We start from the raw sequence: 26,996 nt of genomic DNA, 5'->3' as shown, positions 1-26,996 counted from the left end.
GCGCCGTGGTCCCGTGGAAAGCCCGATCCCAGTTCTTCTGAGGTTTTCTAGGATTCGAACCCATGTCACACATTGGCATAATCGATACAGCGCGTGGTAAACAGATTTGTCAAAATAGTTTCGCGTTCTTACTTCCTCGAAGTCCAGAGGATCTATGGTGAAGACGTCACTCAATCACTGCAGCTTTTTATCAGAGTTAGTTGGTAGTGTAAAAACGATAACCTGGTTAATCCAGTCTCGTATTGTTAGATTAGCCTAACAACAACAAACAGTCATTGTCAGATGATCCTTTTTACATTATATACACTACTACTGACAACGTGCATACACCCAGAATTCAAAATAACTTTTTATTAAAAATTATTGGTCCTTGATTTGAAACTAATATAATCATTATCTGATCGACAGTTATATAGAGCAGGACAACAACGCGAGACTTAGAGATTAAAACATTACTTAATGGGGCAATTGATTTAGAAAGAGATATTAACATAATTAATGTAAAAGAGAAAACATAAAACACAGAATTATTACAGTACTACAAGTCCCTGCGGTGGTAGTCTGAATATCAGTCGTTGTAACGGGTTTCCTACAACGTTGTTTGTAGAATGACGGCTAGGTATTAGACTACTGTGGTGGGGGATTAAAACATTAACTTAATGACTGATAGCCACCCACGCATAGGCCTATTTAGTTGAAGGTTCACAACAACACAGGTGCCTGCTACAAAATATTTTGTCCTCCAGTCAGTATCCTAGGCTACTATAGACCTTACCTTTAAGAAGGCAACTAAAAAAATTTGTACTTCATTTCAGCTCTGATCGTCGGATGTGTAAATGAAAGTTGTGATGGATCTGAATCAACTATTAGACATACCGGTCATGTGGAATATGACATTACGTAACGCAATAGCATCTGGTGCTGCAGGTGCTATGATATTTGGTGGTGTCGTACCATTCATACCGCAATATCTAGAGATAAAACGGTCTGGAAATACGGAAGGATTCTCGACGTTTGTTTGCCTGACGCTGCTGGTTGCTAACATACTTAGACTGATGTTCTGGTAAATATGAATGAAGTGAAATTCAGATATATTTTTAGTGAAGTTTTCGGCCATTGCTTTCCTGCAGATCACAGGGGCCTGCCACCCAGTATCCTAGGTAAATTAGACAAAGAAAGAAAGGCATCCCCTTTTTGATGGAAAAATTCCGTCTTCTGAAAAGAATTTCGAACAAAATAATGCCTTTGTTCTACAGAAAGTGCCCATTTTGACATAAAGTGCCTTAAAATAAATGGGATAGTCAAAGTTTTGAGGGTTTTCGGGAAGCCACATAAGACACCCTTGACCTACCTCTGGAATAATATTTTTTTAAATGTTACTATTATGGTAGGCCTAACTACTGTGCATCAGGTCCCCAGGATATTTTCACTCGGGTAAACAGCATATATTTTGTTTTTTCCCCCTAGGTTTGGTAAACACTTTGAGCTTCCACTTGTAGCTCAGAGTATTATAATGATAATCACAATGTTACTGTTGGTGCGTTTATGTACAGAGGTGAAAAACCGCAATGAAATTATCAGCGCCAGATCTCATACATTCCTCGGTGAGTTGAATATTTAGAAAAAAGAGGAAAATATTATCTTAATATGAAAATATGTTAAAAATTCAGTAGTAGTGTCTATCAAAATATTTTGATTCTTTCTTTATGCTATAGTGTAGAAGCTCATAGACTTGAGTTGAAGTTGAGAGATTCTATTTTAATCAGTATCGATGGCAATAATCAATATATTATTGTGATCTGGACTGGGTTCATGAAAAATCTGGAAAAAATGTGAAAATCCTTGCATTTTGTTGTGAATAGAATGTGAAAAGAAGCCAATTGTAAGGATATGAAAAAAAGGAGAGAGCAATTAAGCTAGTTTAATGCGAATTTTGATCTAATCTGGATAATATTTAATGGTCCACATGTGAATGAATGTAAAATATGATCTGATCATCAGATGCGTTTCATCAGTCCGAACTGATCGGGATTTAAGTGGTTAGACTGTGAATAAATTGAAAATCTGTTGTCTTGGGAGACAAATTCATCGTTGATATCTTTTCGTTGACTTCGAGACCTATAAAAAGAAACTTATCCGTGCTAAATGTGTTTCATGTATATCTTAATTAGATGCCAGTCCAGAACATGCATCAAAAACTCCTGTCAGGAAAAACAGTGTTCATGATTTCATGAGTATGTAGGCTATTGTTTAAGTGTTATAGAATGTAATCATTATAACAGCTTTACTCGAATTTACTATCTTAACATGTGCAAGTGTGCCGTCTGACAATGCTGATGCATGTTTTAGTTTTCTTTTTTTTTTGATTAATGGTTCACTCTCTCTCTTTCTCAGTGGTTGTCAGGTGCTTTGACAGCTTTAACCCTTTCAGTGCTGACTAATTGATACCCGATAGTGCTGGAGATATTTGAAAATTTTGAAAAATTCCATCCCAGGGGGTTGAATAAAAGCAATACCACTATAGTGCGTCTACACCGCGGCGCAGTGTATCGTTAGTTACTAATATTTCACTATGTTTTACAGGTGCTGCCATCTTTAATAGAGATAAAAACTAATTACTAATTACATCAATACACCGCAGTGCGGTGTACTAGCAAAATTCATCACTGATTTATACAGACGCACTGCGGTGTAGACGCACTGAAAGGGTTAATCGAACTAACCCTGGTTGCTTTTCTTTGTGTTGAGCCATAAATACATGATAAATACCCGTCGTAAATCTTTAATTCTCTATCGAAACAAGAAATCATGTATTCCACTTCAGAACGGTATCTTATTCGTTGTTTTTTTTTCTTTCAGAGTTCGAAAGCAAATATTTCTGGCGTTGGACAGATTTCACTAGTTATTTGCAGTTCCTAGTGACATTTGCTACAGGTATAGGACTGTTGACATACCTCCTCATCAATAATACACTGTATATAGAACTACTAGGTTTTATGTCATTATTTACGGAGGCAATGCTCGGAGCTCCTCAGTTTTATCGAAATCTGCTCATGAAATCAACTAAAGGAATGAGGTATGTGTTGCCATTTCGCTTAAAATTAGGATTTTTCTTCATTTAACACAAACACAGAAATGATTATTTTTCTCTATTTCAGCGTAAAGATGGTATGTTTCTGGACTTGCGGTGATATATTCAAAACGGTTTACTTCATATTAAGAGCTCAGCCGATACAGTTTTCCGTTTGTGGTGCTTTACAAGTGTCCCTTGACCTGGCTATTTTAACGCAGGTAGTTTACTATGGATCGAAACCGGCAGTTTTATGAACTAGACCATTTTTTTAATGTTTACTGAAACGTCTTCATTGTGAAATACTGTTCAGTTTGGAGCATTGAATCTACACAACAATTGTCACTGTTGACAATTCGAACTCAAATCAAATGAAGTCTTTCTTTGTTCAAGCGGTTGAAAGTGGGAAATTTGAGCTAATATATTTTATTGATCACGTGGGTTAAAATCTATTTCAGTGATAGTGTGTTTTTCTGATGAATTCAAGGTTCTTACTTCTAGATATTCCTCGATTCGTTGATAACTTCAACTCAACTGAAGAAAGGAAGGACCTTGAATTCGATCTCGATCTCGAATTTTGAGAAATTACTCTGAAACTCTTTAAATTTTTAAAGTCTTAAACATTTCAAAATATGTACGTATTTTCTTCTTGTATATGACAATGGCTCACAGTCTAAAGTACTCATAGACACAGACTTTGAATTTGGCAAATGTTTAATATCACCAATGGAAACCTCTTCGAATTGTTTGGTATTTTCTTCAAAAACTCCTCAAATATGATTATCATCATACTGGTTCTGCCTTCTCAACTCTGAACCCTCGAATTGGTAACACACTTTATACTAATGGAACCAGTAACGATCTTTTTTACCAGGTTGATGTTCAGCAGTTCAATTCCATGCGGGGTAGGATGGATTTGTTTAAAGTGAATGAGGTTTTAGGGTATAGGGGATGTTAATTGCCTTTGTCCTGGAGAATCTCGGAATAGAAGCGCACTGTTGCGCTTTCACAAGCAAATGTTTGGTGCAACGATTGATTCCTTATATGAATTGCCGTCCAAATTTCAAATCGATTGTAAAATTGCAAATTGATTTACCAGCCATATAACATCTCACTATTTCATGTTAAGCTATTTATGTCATAAACTGTGAATTAAAAGATCTAATAGTTAGCTTCCTTTTACTCAAATTCATTTTCTAATGATCACTACTACATCGTTCAAACTTTCCTCCATATTTTATAATGTAAGTATATTATAGTATACATTTAACATTCTTTTTCTGAAATTGATATATTTATTGAATAAATATTACAGTGATGTCTGGTTTTAAAAAAGGCGTTTTTAGGTCTCGTTAGTTTTCGTTTTGTGGATAAAGAAACGACTGTCAGACCGTACCACGAAATGCGCAGCAATCCATGAATTTGATTACGGTTGCTGTAGTATTATTCTCCGCACATGTCTCACGCTTGCCCATCATAAAAACTCAAAAGACGCCATTGTTCTTATAAATGGTTTGGATTCGAAGATTGCTGCTCAATGAGTAAATTCACGGCAGAACTGAAAACACCAACCAGCACGTACAAACAGCAAATACAAAATTAATGCTTCGATTGTTTATTGAACAGAATATGAAACACATAATATTCTAAAGAGAGATTTGTTATTTCATTCTGTCCGTTTTGGGCTTGATGGTAAGTTACGTTCCGTGTTCGTCGTAATACCCTTGAATGCTTCTGTATCCACTCTAAAAATATAGAATCAGTAATGAATGTAATTCCCTGTTAAAGGTGACTTCGTTTTCATTGAAATTGACATTTTGATATTTTTTCCATCTGCACTTCTCTAATCCATAAAGTAAGTAAAAGGTCTATTAAACGAAATGTGAGAGATTACCTTTGCTTTAAGCAGGGAAGTGTGATGATCACACTTCCCTGCTTTAAGCGACCGCTGCTGAAACAGCAGGTACTGTGCTGTTTGAAGCGCCGCTGCCACCGGACTCTTCCTCGGAACTGCTCGATGATGACGATGATTCGCTTTCTGAGCTCTCCGAACTACTCTCTGAGCTCTCCGAACTACTCTCTGAGCTCTCCGAACTACTCTCTGAGCTCTCCGAACTACTCTCTGAGCTCTGTGAACTACTTTCTGAGCTCTCCGAACTTTCTGAGCTCTCCGAACTACTGGAACTACTTGAGCTACCTAACTCTACGGGGATCATAGCAATCGCCAAATCTTCTTCAGACGATGAAACAGATACAGCAGATACGTCTTCTTCAGAACTTGAGCTTGAGCTTGAGCTACTGGAGCTGGATTCCTCGGAGCTGGATTCACTTGATTCGGAGCTGGATTCACTTGATCCGGAGCTGGATTCACTTGATTCGGAGCTGGATGATTCCGAGCTGGAACTACTTGATTCGGAGTCATCAGAGTTACCGGTTGAGTTGGATTTGGTGGCGTTAACTGGTAAAATTGAGGGACCTGCCGGTGCAGGTGCAGGGTTGGTTGGAGGCGAAAGCCTTTTGGCGACAGACAAACTCTCTACTACCACGACAAACAACGTCATTGCCAGGAACAGCAGGGTAAACGTGAAACCTTTCATGTTTTACTGAAATGGGGAAAAATACTACCCATTCAATAATCTTACGCCATGCCCAAAAAATAAAGGCCCTAAAATGAAATCATGTAATCAATCTTTAAGCCGTCTCAAACTTACGTACAATTGTATCGTCCAAATGTGAGCTGATGATGAACACGCCTGAAAAACTACAGAATTGACTATCGAAATCGAAGTTTATATACTAAACTATATTTGTTCATCTTTATAAAAATGACAATTGTAAAGCAAATAGCAATTAAATTTATCCAATTCGTTTTAGCAATAATGTTCATAATCAATAAAACATAATTGAATTTAGGTTCTAATACATGAACCTTTTTATTGCGATATTTTTTGTCTGGGTTGAACTCATACCTACTGTAGGCCTACGTGCCATCATGAAGAATCCCCAGAGCTGATTCTATCGAAAAATCCGAACCCAAAGATCTAAGACCGCGAAGAGATATGGGAATAGAATGAAGGAAGGCGTGAGCCTCAGCTTGAATTAATTCATTTACGTGTCTGGCGTACCAGTTGTAGGACCTGATAAGAATGATAATTTCATTTAGTCTTATATCGTACATCTTTCGTTTCAATGACATTCTTTAATTTATTCTGTCACATGTCTTCTTTCTGTTCACCTTGAACATTGCAACTCAAGTGACCGACTAATGTTATATGTGTTCTTTTTTACACGTGTTTTTTTTATCCATATAAAACAGATATTTTTGTTATCATTTTTATCATTAGTAATAATAATAATAACGATAATAATATATTATATCTATCTTATCCGGGTTTAGCAAGGTACCAAAAGATAATTTGACAAAACCGGTAATGCATCGTGGGTGGATTTATTTTCCAGCTTTTGATATTCGCGGAAAGTAAATATATTTGGTGTAGATTCAATGCGTTAATTGTGTAAATAAAGGGCTTGTATTAGTGTTAACTCGTGGCAAATAACTGTCTAATATAATTATCTATAATTGGAAACCCTATTCGCTTCTCGCCCGATTGTTTGATCTTACTCAGCGAAATTAATTCCGTTTCAGTGCGTTTTGTTATATATTGTTCCTAAGTACTGACACCCACCATTTTTATCCACGAAAGTGGTATCGTCTATAGGTAACTATGATACGACATCAGGGGCGTAACCAGGATTCTCTGCGGGAGCGGATAATTTACCGAATGACGTTTTTTCCCTTTAAATATATGCTTTTGACGAAATTGAAGTAAATTAAAGGCGGCAACTTTAAGGCCCCCGCACACGAGCTGAAAACTGCGTACGCAAATGGCGCAGCGCTGGCTCCTGTGCGGGGGCCTTTTCGAGCGCATTTTGTCGTTAGCCAAATATCTATCATGTTTGATATTTTTTGACGCAGCGCCAACTGCGCTCTTGTGTGCGGGTAACTCAGCGTCATTTGCGTTTCATTCGTCGTTAATGCGCATGCGTCATTACTCAAAAACTGATAATAGTGGCTAGCGTATTGATTTCAGATTAGAAACACACTGATTTATGACACGAATATCACTTTCTTAATGATATGGGATTACTTAAATTATCAAAATCACAAGTTTCCCCTTGCAAGACTTTTAATGCCGATGAAGATGTAATAAGAAGAGAAAAATCCCTTTATATTCAAATAGATTTGACAAGGACAATTAAAGTCGCGAGTAAATGGTGCAGATATGCAGTAAATATGGTTGTATAATGCATACGTGCTTGCCGCAGCTTCCTTTTGCTGAGCGCATTTTTCGGTTCATGTCGGGGGCCTTATATATTCTGCGCTAAATGCGCTCTTGTGCCGGGGCCTTTAAGTTTTCAGCTCGTATGCGAGGGCCTTAACACGCCACGCCTTTTTCACAGTGGTTTGGCGTTTGTGGAAAAGGAATGGCTGTATGATTACGAGGCCGGAAGTGTCCAGTAAATGCTGAATTCATCTGTCACGTGTTGAATTTGAACTGGGTGCTTGCGACAGCATCCTTAAGTCTTCGCTTACCCCGTACAGAAAGCTACTTTTTCTCTCGCTCTCTTTTTCTTAATTGTATTTAGAAATTGTAAATTGTATCGTTTGTTATTTTTATCTCAATCGCAATACAGCCTGTCATGCTTTTCGTGAGATAAATTCCAACTTGAACTTGAATATTCTCGACCTTTTTCAACCGACATAATTTCTCATAGCGCGATACCGCTCGATCGTGTATATTGGTACGGAAGATTTATTTGGCTGCTGAATTGGGCAAAAGGACGCGATGTGAATTTTCTAGTAGACGAATTAATCATGCATTGCTAAATATCATCACTATCGAACTCTAAATCTCAGTGATAACTTGTTTCAACCAGTTTGTCACCTCCACTCCATGAAATAGATAAATATACATGCTAAGTCATGTGGTCATTTTGATAAACGTGTCTAAACGTGTCAACTTTGGTTTCCCAATTTCAATCGAATTTTACGACCAGTCAGAGCTTCTCGACAGTACTACAGTATATCCCAGCAGGTCGCTTATATACCATTATGTATACATTTGAAGATTACACGGTTGTGTAGTTCAAAAACTTCAATGATATAAAATATTAGTTTTGGGCAACTAGGAAAAAGCGGTCCTTAATGTCGGGAAATGTTATTCGCTTTATCAATGTTTTTTTTCTGCGGGATTCCTCCGAAGTCAAGTTATTGTAGATGATGTTCTTTTTTGGTGTTGTCTCATTTAGTAATCCATGATTTCAAGTGGCTACAGTATTTTTGGCTCGATGAAATTATGACCAAGAAACTCATAATTTCTTCCTGTGTGGTTCCCTGCATTTTGCTCGCACCAAAATATTGCGAAATATTTCATCGTATGGTATGGTATGGTACGGTACGGTATGGTATTGTATGGTACGGTACGGTATGGTATTGTATGGTGTGGTATGGTATCGTATGGTATGGTATCGTATCGTATGGTATCGTATGGTATCGTATCGTATCGTATCGTATGGTATCGTATCGTATGGGTATGGTATGGTATGGTATCGTATGGTATCGTATGGTATGGTATCGTATGGTATGGTATCGTATGGTATGGTATCGTATGGTATGGTATCGTATGGTATGGTATCGTATGGTATGGTATCGTATGGTATGGTATCGAATCGTGAGGCATTTTTATGCCTATTTCCAGGTTGTCTCGGTATATCACGGTTTGAACCAGCGGCGGAAATACCGTTTTTGAGAGCATCTATTAATTCTGCTACTGAGCTCTTTGTTCGTGTTATATTGTATATTGTAATTTAATATTCCTTTACATATTTGTTATTACTTCGTCCTCTGAGCTGAGACAGTTTGTCTGTGTCGTAATGTGTTGATCGTTGTTTTTTATCTTTTAAAATACTTTTATTTCCTGTTTTTGTAAATAATTCTAAATTCTGTTTTTTCCTCCATATACCATGGAAATGGTTGAAGTGTAATAAATATTCGTATTGGTATTTGTATTCGTATTGGTATTGTTTGTCTCGTTGTCATGTCAATATAATGTGTTCAAATTAAGCTTCGGTTTTGGTATTTCACAATGGAACGTCTATTCGTGATTTCAGTAGGATTTTCTGACGCGGGCCATTCATCACTAATAGGACCAAAATTTGCGTTGTTAAAGTTACATTCGATGGTTCTTCCATCACGTCAACACAGTCGTGTAAAACAGAGACCACATCATTGAATGCTTGATATTATTTAACAACTAGAAACTGAAACACGATATCCAGATGAGAAAAGTAGAGATTAATTGAGAAATTGATATCATAAATACGGTCCGGTCAGCGTCTGTTCTCTGTCCATCTAGAAATAAAACAAAACATAGTAGTTTAATATGAAATCCATAGCGGACATAGTCAGCATATATTAAATCTGTTATAGTTTACCTGGTGCTCTTGTTTAACCGCAACCGTAATTTGTTGTTTGAACTTGAGAATTGGAACTGGAGGAACCGGAGTCGGAACGTAATGGTGAGCCAGCATTGTAGTTAACTGTACCGTCTAAATAGTAGAACACTTGATATGTAGAGTTGTAGGTGTAATATTTTCCAGTAGCGGTATCGTAGTAATAATACAGTTGTGCGGCGGTATCGTAGTAACTTCCAGCTGGCACTGTATTGGTCAAGTAGTAAAATGATCCTGTATTAGCATCAACGTACCAGTAAAGATTTTGTGCAGAATTGTAGAAACCTCCATCTGCTCCATATTGAAATGTTCCGGCTGTTCCACTTGAAGATGTTCCTGTTCCAGAACTGTAGCTATTTCCAGATGTTGATTGTATGTTACTATTGGAGTAACTTGTTCCTGTTCCAGAATTTGAACTGGAGGAACTAGAGCCGGATGAACGTATTGGTGAGCCAGCATTGTAGTTAACTGTACCGTCTAAATAGTAGAACACTTGATATGTAGAGTTGTAGGTGTAATATTTTCCAGTAGCGGTATCGTAGTAATAATACAGTCGTGCGGCGGTATCGTAGTAACTTCCAGCTGGCACTGTATTGGTCAAGTAGTAAAATGATCCTGTTGTAGCATCAACGTACCAGTAAAGATTTTGTGCAGAATTGTAGAAACCTCCATCTGCTCCATATTGAAATGTTCCGGCTGTTCCACTTGAAGATGTTCCTGTTCCAGAACTGTAGCTATTTCCAGATGTTGATTGTATGTTACTATTGGAGTAACCTGTTCCTGTTCCAGAACTGTAGCCATTTCCAGATGTTGATTGTATGTTACTATTGGAGTAACCTGTTCCTGTTCCAGAACTGTAGCCATTTCCAGATGTTGATTGTATGTTACTATTGGAGTAACCTGTTCCTGTTCCAGAACTGTAGCTATTTCCAGATGTTGATTGTATGTTACTATTGGAGTAACCTGTTCCTGTTCCAGAAGTATCAATGATCGCTGTGCCAGCACCGCTGACGAGACCTGTGTTACCGTAACCTGTCGCACCATAACCTGTCCCGCCGAAACCTGTCTCGCCTGTAAAGCCTGTGTCTACCCCTAACCCTTCTGCCTCGTAATAAACCATCTGCTGAGGCCTACTCTCTATTACTGCTACAAAGGAAGCCAGGAACAGCAGGGAAAATGTGAAACCTCTCATGATGCGATTACTGAAATGAACATTCGATTTGAACTTCAAAAACCAACGCCATCAATGTGAACATGAGATGAAATTTACAGTGGACTAATATCTATTGTTAAACTTACCTTCAGTTGTATCCTCCTTGTGTGATCTGATGATGAAGACGTCTGTCAAACTCCACAGTTAGAAAAACCGCCACAGAAAGACTTCCAAAACCGATTCTTATATACAAAACTTTATTTGTTCATCACGAGTAGTGAAAATTGAATAGTAAAGTGAATAGTAAACATTAATTAGATTCATTGAATTCGGTTTTTGCAATGGCACATTTTAAGAGTACTTTTATGGTACTTTTTCTAAAGTATATACTTGAATTTAATTATTTTGTTGGAATTTTCGGATGGCATTTTTCAGGCGCCGAGAAAATGAGAAAAGTACATGTAGTAATAAAAAAAGGGTTTTAGGGAAACAACGGGGCGAAAATTACAGCAATTGATATATAATGATTATTGAATTATATTGAAACTGATGTATAAATCAGGTTCGAATCCCGGTCGATTAGGAAGAATTGGAAAAGTGCTGCGGCCAACATAAAACAAGAAAACTTACTTGAAAGTTTATTGACGACCCTGAAAAATAACACATATATTGCTTCATATTTTCGACAATAAATAACATAACATAGAATTATATAATACTAGCAAAGAACCCCAAGGACGGGTGTTATGAACGAATTTAAGTTGATTGTTCTGCTTCACGGGTGGGTACATTTTATCGGATCACCGTTTTATTTGGTAGTTAGATATGATCTGACTTGATTCGGTATCCCTTACAAACCCATCACGCCTACTGGGAACGAAGCGGAGGGGTTTGATTTTGGAATCAGTATTTGAAGTACTGATAGCTAGTTTAGGCGTTCGAGTTTACATGATTCTTTAAATCGAAGGGATATTTTTTCGATCTGTAACATCAATTCTTATGTACCTTTAAATAACTGGATCGGTTGAATATATATATGTGTTTCCTGTGTTAGTTCAACTGATCGCTCTGGTGACATTAGATCTCGAGTTGGACTATTGTCGATTCAATTCAGGTTCGATATCAAAATGTGTAGTGTTTATTCTGATCTATCGAACACATTCGCACACTCCTGACAAAATGGAAATTTTAATTTCTTTTTTTTCAATTAAAGGAATTTATAAAACGGGAACACGTGACACTATTACGTATTTCAATGATGATACATTCCTATGTATGGGCAAAACTAAGAACCAACGGCCAACTTCCCAGCAAAATTACATCGTATCGTATCGCATCGGTTACAACCAACGGGAGGCATTATATGCCTATTTCTAGGTTGTCTCTTGTTGATTATTGCTAGGTATGAAACCAGCTGTGGACGTTGTTCGTAAGTTTGTGTTGCCGGTAGTTATCGAGTCGCGCTTTGAAACTGTCAATGCTGGGTGCATTAACTATATCTTCTGTTAGGCTATTCCAGTTATTTACGCGTTGACTGAAAAAGTTCTTCCGGATGTTTTTCCTTGATCGGGATTTTGCCAGTTTCAGTGAGTGGACCCTAGTTCTACGATAGTGGTTCTGTGGTATTAGTCTCTCAGAGTTGATACGGTAGTTCCCGTGTAGGCAGTTGTACACGGCGATCATGCCACCACGTGAACGTGTGTAACTCAGCGATGGTAGTTTGTGTTGCATCATCTGTTGTTGATATTATGAGTCTTTTAGAGTGGGGACTAACTTTGTTGCTCGTCTTTGGACTTTTTCGTAGGAATCCATGTCTTTCTTCTGGTAGGCTGGAATCGCATCAAAGGAAATATTTCAAAACCCAGCCGGATAATTAATTTTTTAGCCTAGAAAATAATTTTACCGAAGACTTGAACCAGGGACGTAGTGATCGAGGGTGCAACTACCTACACAATTCGTCGTGGGTTGTCAAGGTGCGCGGCTTGGGCTTTACTCATAAATACGTATTGAACTACCGACCACAAGTCATCAGCGCGCAACCGCGAGCGTCCCGTTGCTAATTTTTTTTTACTTAACTATTACAGACACATATGGTAAACGTTTTATACAAAACAAATTTTATTTAAAATTCTTTTTCCCAAAGTCTTCATAACCCATTTAACATCAGCATCACTCGTATGCTCAGTTTGTTCACTACAAATTGTTCGCGTTTTTGTCATCATACACAGTGGATTCATCATAATCAGAATCATTTCAAGTCTCTAGTTCTCACATTCACCAGGGCACTCAATCTTAGAACTATTGCAATAACATTCTATTATCCGCAGATGTCACTGATTCTACTAACTAGTCTCTTTTTTAAATTGTTGTCTATCTATACCAATACTGTACGTTCATGATTGTTTGTCTTGTCTACCGGTCTCCTGTGTCATTTCCTATGTAACCTTTGTAATAAAATAAAAGTTTTAATTCAGGTCCAAGTCCTAACTTATTCGAGTTAGAATCAACCGGGTATGCTGCACGTGGGGTTGAATCAGACGAAGCCTCTATTGACGATCAAGCTTCAACCACCACGATCCTTCTACCGTTAGGTGCTGCCGCTATGCAAATCATTAGCGGCTTTTTTATACACTAACACGAAGCTAATTGCCAGGGGTGGTTCATAGTAGTGTACGAGAATTCCGCTAATTATGAGCATAGTGGCAGCACCTCACGGTAAGGCATTCAGATAAAGTTACGCGCGGTGGTTACCTGTAAAAATAATTCATTAAGCATGTTAAGTAACGAGAGAAGTCCCACTATAAATTCAGCCAAAAAATAAAAAGCATGGCATATATTTGGTATATATTTCGAGCAATGTGTCGGTTAAACACTGGCCATCATCAGGCTTACTGATGAGCTAAAATATTACGAGTTATTGAATACGAAGGACCCGAAATCATTGATGAATAGATATGTTGAAATGTCCTGTAAATCCCTTATTTTTTACATAATGTATTATTAGCATGTTTGTCTACATCCTTGTCGCGATGAATAAAGGTATCTTATCTTATGGCAGCAACTAGATTGCTCTGTGGCAAGTCTGTTAAATCGGGGAGTGCTGTCATCCCTCTGGTGAATCAAATCTCTTTATCGGTATTAAGTAACGAATTCCGTCGCAGAAGCCACGTGAAACCAGTAACGTCTCATCCGAAAATTGAAAACGAAACCGGTTACATAATAAGCCACATCCTCGAATCGGCGATATTGAATTCATTATACGCGTGTTTTCCGGTAGCAACAGCGATAGTAACTCGATTAACTCGAAGCAAAACGACAGGTTGTGTCAAATCATCGCTGGCATTAGTCGCATAAAGTCAACCCACTCGGGATGATTACAGTTAGCAAATCTTGGTAATCCACTAAACATTGACCGTACGGCCGTGAACAAAGCGCTTAGCAGCATCCGCAGACCGCAAAGCGTTACAGTTCGTGATCGCGAGGTTTTAAAAGGAGATTGATTTGTTTTTAACTGATAGTTTCAGGTGAAAAAATGACCGGATCACGACGAAAAACACGTTTTGGTTTATAAACCAATTACATTAACGCGCGAGTATGTATTTGTTTTTGTTAAAGTAGAACTCAGTTTTCTTAATCATCGTATGTATCTTTTCAATTCAATTAGTCTTCGGCCATGTTCTACTGCTCCAAAGGTTTCATTTGTATTAAATATTTACCACAATGAGAAATAAGTGTACAAAAAATAGAAAATCATAAAATCGGTTTTGGAGATTAGCTGTATGGGCGGGAAATGAAAGATCGTTTGGCAGAAAAGCGATACAACATCAATATCTTGTGACGTGGTGAAATGACAACCGCGACCATAAGACCAAGACTAAAACCTTAATCCTTTTAATTCTTAAGACAATACCGGGACATTTTGACCCGGATTTAAAGTCAGAAGTTTCTTATCTCAGAACTCCATCTGATGCAATATCACAATGTAATTAGATGAAAGTAAAATGTCCCCTTTTGACCTACGAATCACGAGCGACGTTCCGTTCATCGCAATAATAATTCCATTTAAACAGAATCTAAATTCAGCTGTCAGAAGTCGCATAATTTGCATTTGATTTTATCAGCGAGGTAAGCCAAGCGAACGTGACACCTGCCAAGTCACAGCCGACAAAGACCCGTCGAAAAGTTGCGAAATTTGTCAACTTCGTCGCGAAGATTAGGGGAACATGTGACCGGGCGCGTGCGAACGCCGTTATAAACAAACACCAGGCAATCCTCACCATAAATTACTACAGCGCGCTCCCCGAGCTTGAAATTGGGTGAAATCGGGTAGAAATGGACCTCGACGCCCCATCTGCGCACCAATATTGTTTTTTAGGGCAAAGAATCCTAGAAGAATACAACATTGATTCGGTTAAACCAAGTGTACACGAGCCAATTAGGCTCGATGCTAAAGGCGTCAAATGAAGCTTAATATTACGGTTTTTGTATATAGAAAAATCCTGAAGTAAATCACGAATGTTAACAAAAACGAGTCAATGTTAAGGATCAGCTGTGACGTGTAAAGGTGAGAAAAACGATAGTCTATTATTCTATATATCTCTTTTAGTTTCCACGAGAACGGGTTTTATTCGGTGTTTAGATTACGCCTGATATCAATGTGGCTATCGATATCGTTTCGATGCCATTATCACTACGATATTCATAAGTTTTTCTCTTCTGCTGAATTGTTTTACAATTCAATTACTACATTTTCTGTCAAGTATATTTTCGTGATGTTCGCACCAATTCCTTGAATTGAAGGAAGATCTACATTTCACCCAGCTGATAAATTGCAATAAGAACCGAAATTAACCAATAAGAAATATTCTTGCCGATGGCTCTTCCTTCACATCAAACCAGTCGTGTATAACAGAGACACCGTCATTTAATGCTTTAGATTATTTAAAACTAGAAACTGAAACACATTATCCTGATGAGAAGGAAAGATTAATTGAGAGTTTGATTTCATTAATGCGATCCGATCAGCGTCATCTTTTCCGTCCATCTAGAAATAAAACAAAAGAAATTTTATATAAAATCCATAGTTAACAATGACTTCATACTTTAACAGTCTATATTCATACCGGATATGCGTATTTTTTATTAACTGAAAATTAACTCTCAAGTAGGGAACAAGACTATTGTCAATTTTAATATATGTTCGATATTGAAATATGTAGTGTTTACGCGGAACTTACACAGTCCAAACTTCAGTAAAATCATTTTAACAGTTCATCGTAACATAAAGTCGATGGTTTTACGCAACATTCGAAATGACTAGAAACTGAAACACATTATCCTGACGAGAAAAAAAAAGTAAGTGAGAGAATAAAAACCTACTTACGATCCGTTGTCAGTCGCTGTTTTCAGATTTTGCCAGAAAAAGAATAGCTTGGCGGTAATTTGAGAATGACATTGGTTGATAAAGAACAAGTTCCTTTCAAAAGTGAACATTGATAGTAACGAACACTACACGACGATTTTGAATGATGGAGATATTCAAAAGAATTAGAGTAAAGCAGATTCGCGCAACTTCAATTTTCCCTCACGAATATTTTGGGCTGTCGTTCTAAAAAACAGACCAGATGAGATCGTCTCATTATGCATTGTTTCAACGTGGGGCATTTGGTAGTAATTAATTTCCGATTCGGCGTTAAAAATACCGGACGTTACGATTGTTTTACGGTATCTGGAAAGATGACCGTCGAAGATAAAATATCGGCTGCTCTTCCGCTTGATTACTCACCATTTCTGAGGTCATTTTCATCGCGCATCGATTATGAAAATGTTTGATAATTTGTGCGCGATGCGTGTAAGATATTTTTACAGTGATTGATGAATTACGATTCCATCTGGGCAAAAAATAACATTTTCAATTTTAACGCGTCGATTCAGCTCGAGTAAACAATAGCAAAAGCGAAATCGACAAAGCCACAAAACACAATCATTTCAGCGTGTTGAATTTCCAAATTCTAAGTTTACTCAAGGTGACATCAAAATACCGTCTCAAGGCTACCTTTATTTGGTATTTTGACGGATTACTTTCTTTGAGAAGCAGCGTTTATATCAGCACAATAGGTTCTAAATTCTAGTGGATTAGTTTTTGTCATCGTTTAGCGACCAGTGATATAATACATCGAATGGATCGAACCCGACGACGCGTTATGGCAGATCCCGGTGATCTGTTTATGATTTCATTTATTTGTGAAAACTCATCGTGGAAGAAACTTAATTTCACGAAAATCAAATGCATTTTCCTCCTTCTAGGTGCTGTGATAATGCGATTTACGGGCGCAAAGATGAATAAACGTGTCGCCCAAAAACCGAACCATCATCCGTCAAAAAGTTATCACTTATACAATTCGAATTCTAATGACTTGCGTGTTGCCGCGTGCTAACGCGATTATTCGCTTCCTAACCGCCGTTCAACCATTGTCGGTATTCCTAGTGAAATTACATTACCTCACTCTTGATACATTGGCGCCTGAGTGAAAGTGACGGCCGACTCATATAAGAAATGATGCCCGCTAACATTTTGCCATAACACGCAGATTATGAACCATAATTGCCCCTCGAATACACAATCCGTGCAAGAGACTGGCAATTACTCACTGACTTATAACATTATAGTCCATATTGAGGAATGATAATATAATTTTGATCCTGTGGCTTCCACGAGAATGTTTTATAAATTATGTCAAATGTTTTCGGTGGACAGTGGTCTGACAGTTCTCCCAGTTTCAATATGAATTATTCATGACAATAGAATCGAATAACATCGATCAAAATCATGATGAAATACTTAACTAAGACGAACGCTTTGATTCGCGGGTTTTATCATTTTGGTTTGAATTCTCGCTTTTGGGCCAATATTCTAACAACTCAACCTCCTGCTCACAGCAATCTCATCAGTAAACGCAACGACATATACTACTTTGAAGGTTAACTGGATTTAATTGAAGCCAAATACGAGCTTTATCTACAAACGTATACATAGTCCCTTCATCAGGTAAAACGTCCTCACTCATTTACCTTTTCAGTCCAGATATTTGAGACGATTTTTCACGACTCAGTAACTGCGGGTTCGAGGAGAGAAGCTCATCATGCACCAGAAAGAAATTGATCGTTTATTGTGTATTGGAGTGGTCTGGATAAAACGTTCACATGATAATAGCTAAAACTTGCACTGATACGTGATTTTCACGCTTCAATTCACCGATAAAAAGTCAAGTGCAACCCTGAACCGATAACGTGTCTATGCGAACGGGCCTCACTTCCTGGCGAGTTTCACCGCAGTAAGATGGATGGTAAATTAAACGTCATTACAAAAATCAATTGCCACAGATAGCATTGAAAACTCACCATAAATGGCACTCGGAATGGAATGAAAACATCCCTGCTCCTCAATCTTACTAACAAGATAACTTTGTGACATAGTCATCTGCAATATTTTTACATGTCACTGGGCAATATTTTAGTGTCTGTGCGGAAGGCTATGTTCGTTGAGCCCGGAGATCACGGAACAATTGAGTTGGTGCGATACTGGTTGGCTCTTCACGCGTGATTTCACACTACTAAAAGACCCTCGTACAGAAACTCGGCACTGACACTGCCAGTAATAACAAAATAATATGCTGTCTAATATCAAACCTGCCTCTTTCTTGGTGATCTATCTTCAAGTACAGGTTTTTCATGATAGCGCATAGTTCAGGGGTAATCATGTGTTTTTCTGATAGAGTTTCTGTAATGTCATCAATTTCGCCTAGCGGTCGTCAGATAGTGTCGATTTTACCATGCCCGATTTCAGCTCTAATTTACAGCCAGTAGTTTTTCTGGCGCCAGACACGAAAAAAGTCCGAATCTCACCTCCTTAAATCGCGCTCACTCGCAGTTTCTTCATCCCACGTGCCAAACGATTGCGCCGTTTTAGCTGGGTCTCGATAAAAATGTTTCGTAAAAAAAGAAATATTCTTAATATGGGAGAGAGAGAGTTTGCCGATGATTTTTGACGGTTTTACATCGAAAGGAAAGATGAAAACAATCTTCCTCTAGATGTGTAGACTAGACGGCTCAGTGTCATACAACACCCGTGGGGCGAGGATTTATCTTGCATTCGCAACTTTCGACAAATTTACAATTTATCGTCGCTACATACGCTTTATCTTTACAGAAAATCTTCCGGCGAATATTTGGTGGCAATTTGCTCGTTTCAGAGACATATGCAATCACTTGGGAACCGGAGAGCCATCAGTTCTCGCCATGTCTGTGCCGAAATCACATGATTAATAACCCACTGGGGTTGATTACGGAAGATAAGATCTGATGAAATTTTCCATTTTGCTATAGCTGCTATCGACCGGGCTTTTTACATTAGCCCTAATAGCACCTCGTTCTCGGCGACTTATCTTCTATATGCGCGCGCACTTAGATTTTTGATTTATTGCTGAAAATGTTGCCCGCGTGTTGATATGAAATTTCTGTGATTGAAATATACCCGTCGAATCGAACGATCTCTATCTGATCTGCGCCAGCGAGTATCGAATTGTGTGAATCAATTCAATCCGCTTTTCGAATTTTCTAACCGTTACGTATTATGGTGAGGGAAATCCCCCGGGAATTGCGCTGACTTTAAGAGTAAGAAGCCGTTGAGGGGATAAATACCCAACGGGCAACAAAATGAAATCAAATAGTTTTCAATTCTTTGTTGAAAAAGTAATCATCGCATTCTATTCAAAAAAGCAGGATGGATACACAGGTAACATTTTGAGACGCGGAAATGTATTTTGAATCCGTCGACTTCATTCTGTGCATAGCCCGTAGACGCAATGAAATGAGAATTGATGTCCAGTTTTATTCAAAGATTCCGTAATTAAACGAAGCGAAAGTAATCGAGTAAAAAACTCCGAGCAGATGTGTCAATATAGACGGCTACAATAGAATCATTGCGGCGAGTAATCCATCGACACCGCGTTCACTGCCATTTTCACGTTCATTAAAACATAATAATACCAGTTTATTCAACATGAGCACGTCAGCGGAAACCAACCTCAGTTCGCAAACTAACCAAATCCCAAATCAGGCTCAATTTCTGCGTATAAACACATTTTTAGTTTCGTGGGTGTTACGCAATCTGGTTATCTCGATTTATCGCCGTCCGGTCAGTCATGTGACGGCACCCTGAGGGAGAGACAACAGAGATTGAAAATTTTCAGACTGAAATTATTTCGCGTTCGCAAATTAACAAAAGGACAACACAGTAAATGACGCCCGGCCACATGCAAGGAAGTTAATTACCCAGAGGCTGCTATAAATTGACGTTAATAAGTCAATTTGATTTACCCATTCTCAACTAATCACTAGAATGGCTATGTGTCATATCTAACCATCAATTTTCTGTTATTTCCAGTAACATCTTTAACAGAGGGAGAAGACGGGGGCGTAGCCAGGATATTACAAGTTGTTGGCACGAAAATATGAATGAAATACGTTTAGAAAGTCATAGTTTAGGCCTACATACGTTCATTGTGTTCTCATTGCTAGTTTTGTTTCTGTTCTGATCCCGTTAAGACTCCTATCAAACTCGTTCAGCAAGTTTATGGATTTGAAGTAAAGGTGTTTCTCAAAAGATCGCTCGGCAAAAAGTGTAGACCCGGGCCTACAGTGACCTGACGATGATCTCTAGGGTGAGATCCAAACGTCGTGTTCTTATATTTTAGATTGTTTCAATAAATATTTTCTCGATTTTAGATTTCTTTTAATTTGTAAATAGTGGGTTTTTATCTTATCATCTGTTCACCACAGAGGTTATCGTACTACAGTGCTATGTATGGGTAGGGTCTGAAACACGGCCCGGCCCCGGATGGCTACGGGCCTGAAAGGGAGAGATTCTAGAACATCTTTCAGGATGTGTCGTTGATTTTTACTGATACGGAAACTTGAGCATGACATCAAGTGGTCAATTATACGACATTTCAGATGTCACATGTGAAATCAAGAATTACGTTCTGCATCGATAAGTCCTGAATTATGATGCAACATTAGCCAATTTGCTGTAAGTCGACACGATGGATTGGACTACTACTTATAAATCACTTACACAACGATCAAAGTGTCATTTACTCCTGACCCAACTACTGCTATCAAATTAGAAAGATTTCAAAACAATGAGATCGAAGCCAATCACGAAATTTGTCTGGAAGCATTCGTGACACAGCTCTATTTAGTGATAAACCCGATTGGATTATGGGCCTTTAAATGTTATAAATTTCTAATGGGATTTCTGGAATGGATTGCGGCGCTGTCTTGGGATTCGGCTCTGGTATATCCGAGTGGATGGCAACCAGTTAATTTGAGAGATAAAATGTGCATTGATCGCTCGTGGCTGATCCAGTCGGCAGAATGTGGCTCTCGGTTCGCGTGTTACACAGACTCCAGTAAATCTGACGGTATTACGACTGGTAGAGATAGTCTTAATTGGGGATGAAGTCTCAGTTATTGTGCAAGACATTCGAGAAGACCGACAGAGATAAGCTAATAGAAAAGAAAGAATTCGGAATTAATAGTGTATCACAGATGCCGCCGGCTTAACCGGAGAAAATAGTCACATTAACTTCATTTCTGTCGCAGACGTATTTTAATGTCGAATCGTACATGTAGATGGCGTTTATATAAATGTCGTCGTATATCTCTTTTTATCAATCCGCGTGACGCGTCCGATTTCTCGAGAATAGCCTGTCATAGCCGGACAATATCCTGATATATGTACATCTGGTATAATATTATGATCTAGATATCGAAGGAAGAAATTGTAGTTACTGCAAAAAGAAAGAAACAACAATATACATTTTTTTTCTGCGGCGTAAACCAGTCAGCTCACCTAGACGAGCTCACTGCCCTCCACACAGCGACCGCTCACTCCTATACCCTATAGTTTTTATTTCTAATTTCTCTTATGCGTTTTTCAGTTTCTGTTTCTACATGTTATGCACAGGTCTCGTAGTTGAAGGTTGTTGATAAATTGGATTATCATTGAAAAAAAATCAAAATATCGGAACCACTTCTATATGGTCTTCTATATGGTTCTCAGTGTCCTGGCGATAAACAAATCGTTCGCTATTTTATAACGAGCGGTGAAGCGGAAGGCTTTACAAGCAAAACTATCGTTAATCAACTAATTTTACGAAACGTCTATAGTTTTATCTAGACTTTGTGTAGGTGATTAAAGGGTGCAATATTCAGGTGTTCCCACGTCCACACTGATTCTGCGGTAACTCTCTTCTCTTTATCTCACACCTCACAAGTAGAAACCTCATAAATTTACTTCTTGTTTGTACACTACCAACGAAATTATAAACTGGTAAACTGTAACTGCATTTCATCAGTTTCATGGCATTAAACAGTTGATAAAAATTCTACCATTTTAAACTGCGTAGAAGACTTATGCAGAACATGCAGAATATGACTTAGAAATTCCATTTTCATTTATGGTCGATATAAGTCTGGTAATTAGAAATGAACGACGTGAATCTGACCACGTGATCTGGCCGCATCAAGATCCAATTCATCGTTGAATTTTATCATCTGATCAAATCAACTGCACATAATTATAACACCGAGAAGCCCATTACAGTAACTCAATTTTTTCGCTTTTGTCCCCGGGAAAGGTGATCTAGGTTGTATCAAGTGGACCATCTTCTTATGTCAAACTGTCTCGGTATATTGATACATCATAACCGACGATTACGAACGCTTCGAAGAAGTTCGTGTATAGCGCACCCCAATCACCACATCCAGCTGAATGCGCCTGTTAAACACGTCGATGAATCTTTGGCAGAAATTTTCTTGCTGACCGACCGATCGTATCAACGGTAAGGTTTATGAGTTCTATGAGTTGATCAAGCAGCCAGAAATTGAAATTTGATGCATGATCTGCCATAGCGATGATGGTAGAACGCACCGCTGATAATTACCATACAAAATACACGAAAAAATCTATTTTTTGCTCGAACATTATTTTCGTCACCGTAAAAGCGCGAAGGCTCGAAGTTTTAAGGGATAAATGAAACTACGGTGAATATGAAATGTCACCATTGTTCGTGTGTGGAAATTGAAGCAAATTTCAGAACCTTATTTCGTACGGTAAAGATGACTTCTTCATTACGTAAAAGTTGCATGGCAAATAACATACTCAGCTTGAATATCGCCGCGTCTCTGCGATCTCTTTAATCGCATATAAAAATAGTTATTGCCCAGTAATGAAAAGGTTAGGGGTTTTTAACTTGATTACGACTTGTTGTTGATCGCGCCGCTGTAAAGCGGTTATCGCCGCGAGACTTTGGGTCAATCGAATTAACTTGATGTAACTTACACTTCATCAACAATTAAACAACAGACTAATATGTCCCCCGTTGACTAGTTACAACTCATTAGTCAGTCCCATCTTCCCAGGATAATGCTCGTTTAGGAAATAATCGCGTTGATTACTCTTTATAATGCCGACATTTCGACAGAAAAAGATCACAGCGCGTTGAATAAATGTTATTTGCGAGAAATGAATTCGGTTTAAGACGCGACTAGTTTCTGTGAAGATGAAGCCCCTGGGATACAGCTCCTCGTTAACTTCTGTCGAGTATACAAAAGGCTCGAAAATGACCAATATGAATTCAGCGTTAATTCAGTACAACAACAACTTATTCCACGTCGGTGATGTCGAGACGACAGAAATGAACAACTTTCAAAAATACGAACATATTAAGCTACGAATCTATCGACGAAATTAGTCTGCATGTGGCTAATAGGGAACATTATCTAATAGAGAGTTCGAATAAACTAGAAATGAAGAAGAAAGGGCGACAGTGAAACAACAGATAGAGAGAGAGAGAGTGAGAGTGAGAGAGAGAGAGTGAGTGGCCAGATGGCTGGACTCTTGGCGCATTAAGATCCACTGATAAAACATCATATAACAGCGTGTCGATATTAACTTATCCTGAAAATGATAAAAGTCTGGTATAGCTATTAAACAGATTGCTTGTAGGTGTTTAATGTGTTTAACTCTGCGAGTTCTGGTGAAGCGTATCATAGAGATCTGACGTTTCAACTTCAACCACTGTATCTGTCGTCCTTATATTGCAATGGTCCACGTCGTTAATTCGGCTCATTCATTTACGTAGATTTACGTAAGCAGATTGGACTTTTCATTAGAAAAAACTAAAGACTGAATCCGTCTCAGAATTCGATGGGAGTTATGCGTTAGTTATGTCCAATTTATTGGCTACAAATATAAGAAAAAACCATGGTCAATGTAGACTGTATAAACAGACACTGAAACATGAGTTATTACTATCAGAAATATTACTAATACTACTGGACCCGAGAGAGAAATCTTGTGACTAGAAGAAGACGATGAAAAGATCTTCTCATCGCTCTAACGGGGGTTAGATTCGTCGCCTGATACCCGGAATTAGGTGCCGTAAAATCAATAGCCAATTACGTTAGTCTAGTCCAGATCTGCTTGCAGTGCTTCACAATTAGTTCGCGTTCTGCTATCGTGATTTTATGAAGTTGCAAGGAGATTATTGAGATCTGTTAAACCAACAACGAATACGTTGATATCGTCGTGGAAATAGACGCCGCAGTGACAAAGTGGCGAATATTGTTCTTGGAAATGAATCGATGCTGGGTGAAGCTCATAGCGTGCTATAGTCTAAAAACTTAACAAAATAGGAATTAGATATACATTTCTCCTCAACAAAACAGTAATTGATAAAACTGATGTCAGAATCTATTCCACTCAATGTCTCAGATATTCATGATAAAATCATATGTAATTCAGACAGCTCGGGAAGAAATTCATCGTGATTCATATAAGTTTGTTTTGTGTGAAGATGGATGGTTTCTGTGAGCATCTATAGCCGAGGTTTGAACCTGGCCACAGGAGAGGAAGAGATCCTTCCTATATCACCGGTTCACGTATAAGGCGGTGAAACGTTATTATTTATAATATGTTAACTGGTTCTTTTATTGGAGTGGAGGGTATAACGGGACCCGTTTACACCCGGATCTTTCGACAAAAACTGTCGGATAAAAGAAACATTTATTTCCCGTCATCATCGCATCTTTTCTTGCCTTACAATGAACCCTTACAATAACACTGCACTACAATTGGCTGCCAATGGTTTTGTGGTGTGTGTCAATTGTATAAGCACAGGTAAAACCATTTATAATGAAATTCGCCATTTTTGTATTTCAAATTGAACAAATTTGATGGATTGACTTATACACGTTAAAACGTTAATCATCGAGATAATCTTCGTTAATCCATTAATGAGTTGTTGCTGTATTTTGGGAGGGTATTTCTCTATCCGTTCGGCCATATTTAGAATATTTGTCTATACCGACAAACGGTTGTAGTTGTAGACTATAAAAACACCGCACAATGTAATGTTTGGTGATTAAATTAGAAGATTACAAGTCATGGGAAAATGTGTCAAAAATCTGGTGATTGATCGAGTTAAACATAGCACCGGAAGAGTCTGTGTTTAACCAATATTGGTGTCAGCCGCTGTCTTATTAAGAGAGAGAAGTGATGCCAGGGGCACACGATGGTCCGACCTCCAAATTATCAAGTATTCCGCGTAAGTACTCATTATCTGATAACGGTTCGGTCATTTTTCAAAAGACTTTTAACTTTCGATTATTTACTTGAAATGGAAAGAATTTAAATCGTTTCGTTTCCATTGTTATCTGTCTTTTCGAAATCCCAAAATCGACTCTGATCTCAACGATTAAGTGATAAGGAAAAACATTTCGAGAAATAATCTGTCACAAATTGTCTAAAACACTTATTATTTTAGTTACTTGACATTTCTTTGTTATGACGTTACGACTAGACATTTTAGATCAAATTAGAAAAACATATACGCAAGAAAAGCAATAATCGTTATAATTTCATTATGAATATTCTTATATTCTTTTATTCTTAAATCATTCTGAATTTCGGGTTTTCAATAGCAATGCACCAAAATCTTACTTTCAAATAGAGTTTCAGTCGCAGAACATTAAGTTATTCAAACAAGTAAATTTCAACGTTATCAAACTTGGTTAGCAAGCGGCGCTTGCAGATGTAACTGATGATGATGAGAATCCCGGTTTACAAACTTTCATTTAATAACGCCGATATTACTTGGATATTCATATTCTTATTTTTTATCTATCATTTTTATGCTCAAAAGTGTAAACGAACTGAATACCAGTTATTTGAAATCATAACGTATTCTCATGCGCTGTTGCTTCTGTTTAATGATATTGAATTTATTAAGATGGAAAAAAAAGATTAAAAGATCGTTTAAAGTTTAACTTGTTTAACGATGTTTCAAATATTCTTTCGCTAGTTGTTTAGACCTAACATTAAGCGCTATGTTTCCCATTTGTATGTTTACTATATAGTCTATATAGGCTGGTATTATCGATGATTAGAACCGGGGTATAACGCAAAATGAAAGGCACCATTATGGAACGTGGGAACTTCAGATGAGGTTACTTGGCAACGGGTAAATAGGAACAATGGCGAATTGGCTCATCTGACCTGAAGAAATACATCACCTCTCAAACCGGGACCCTGATCTCAAGCTCCGAATTTACATATGTTTGATATTTTTAGCTAAGAGTTTTAAAAATGATAAAACGACGTTGTGTCTGTGATGAAATGCGACATAGGCGCCATGTTTTGCGTCATCTCGAGACGTTTTCCTCATAGATTTGATCTTCCTCGTGAAGTCTACCTTAAATCATGCCCAAATCCTACCGTAGGTGATCGTTAACGATATGAATGATTATATATGAATATGATATTTTGTATAATGTATTGAAGATTAGGTATTCTACGAATTGTAGAAGTGTCCATTGCGCGTGCATCGGAATTCATCTCGCGATTTCCATCGAATTTTAACAGTTCTTTCTGGTGATAAAGATTTATCTCCACTTTTGTATTGATATCAGTGTAAATGTATAAACAAATAGTAACAGTTTCACGTGGTCTGTTTCTTAGTTGATAACAAAAAATACTGATCTTTAGGCAGACGATAGTTTTTTGCTCACGAAACGTTCCATTCATCACTGAATGTTTATCCCGTTTTTGGCGTCTAACTCACACGAGAATGACCATGACAGATAACGTAATGGTTTTATGTGAGCTTTTCAGACTTTTTCGATATTGTGTGTGGA

At 37.9% G+C, this 26,996-nt stretch overlaps 1 protein-coding gene across 2 annotated transcripts; it reads left to right on the top strand.

Annotated features, from left to right (window-relative positions):
- Positions 1–123: 123 nt before the first annotated feature.
- Positions 124–4,377, top strand: LOC141901852 (solute carrier family 66 member 2-like). Of its 2 annotated transcripts, XM_074789366.1 has the most exons (6): positions 124–195; positions 816–1,063; positions 1,468–1,604; positions 2,172–2,234; positions 2,860–3,076; positions 3,159–4,377. In XM_074789366.1, the coding sequence occupies exons 2-6, from the start codon at positions 837–839 to the stop codon at positions 3,325–3,327; spliced, it is 813 nt and encodes a 270-aa protein (XP_074645467.1). In that variant the 5' UTR covers positions 124–195; positions 816–836; the 3' UTR covers positions 3,328–4,377. The 2 variants fall into 2 exon arrangements, with proteins under 2 accessions (XP_074645467.1, XP_074645468.1); XM_074789367.1 differs by lacking the exon at positions 2,172–2,234.
- The last annotated feature ends 22,619 nt before the right edge of the window (positions 4,378–26,996 follow it).

Source organism: Tubulanus polymorphus, chromosome 3, assembly GCF_964204645.1.
Source record: "Tubulanus polymorphus chromosome 3, tnTubPoly1.2, whole genome shotgun sequence".
Classification (NCBI taxonomy): domain Eukaryota; kingdom Metazoa; phylum Nemertea; class Palaeonemertea; order Tubulaniformes; family Tubulanidae; genus Tubulanus; species Tubulanus polymorphus.
Note: the sequence above shows the minus strand (reverse complement) of the source record. Positions and strands in the feature narration are given on the sequence as shown.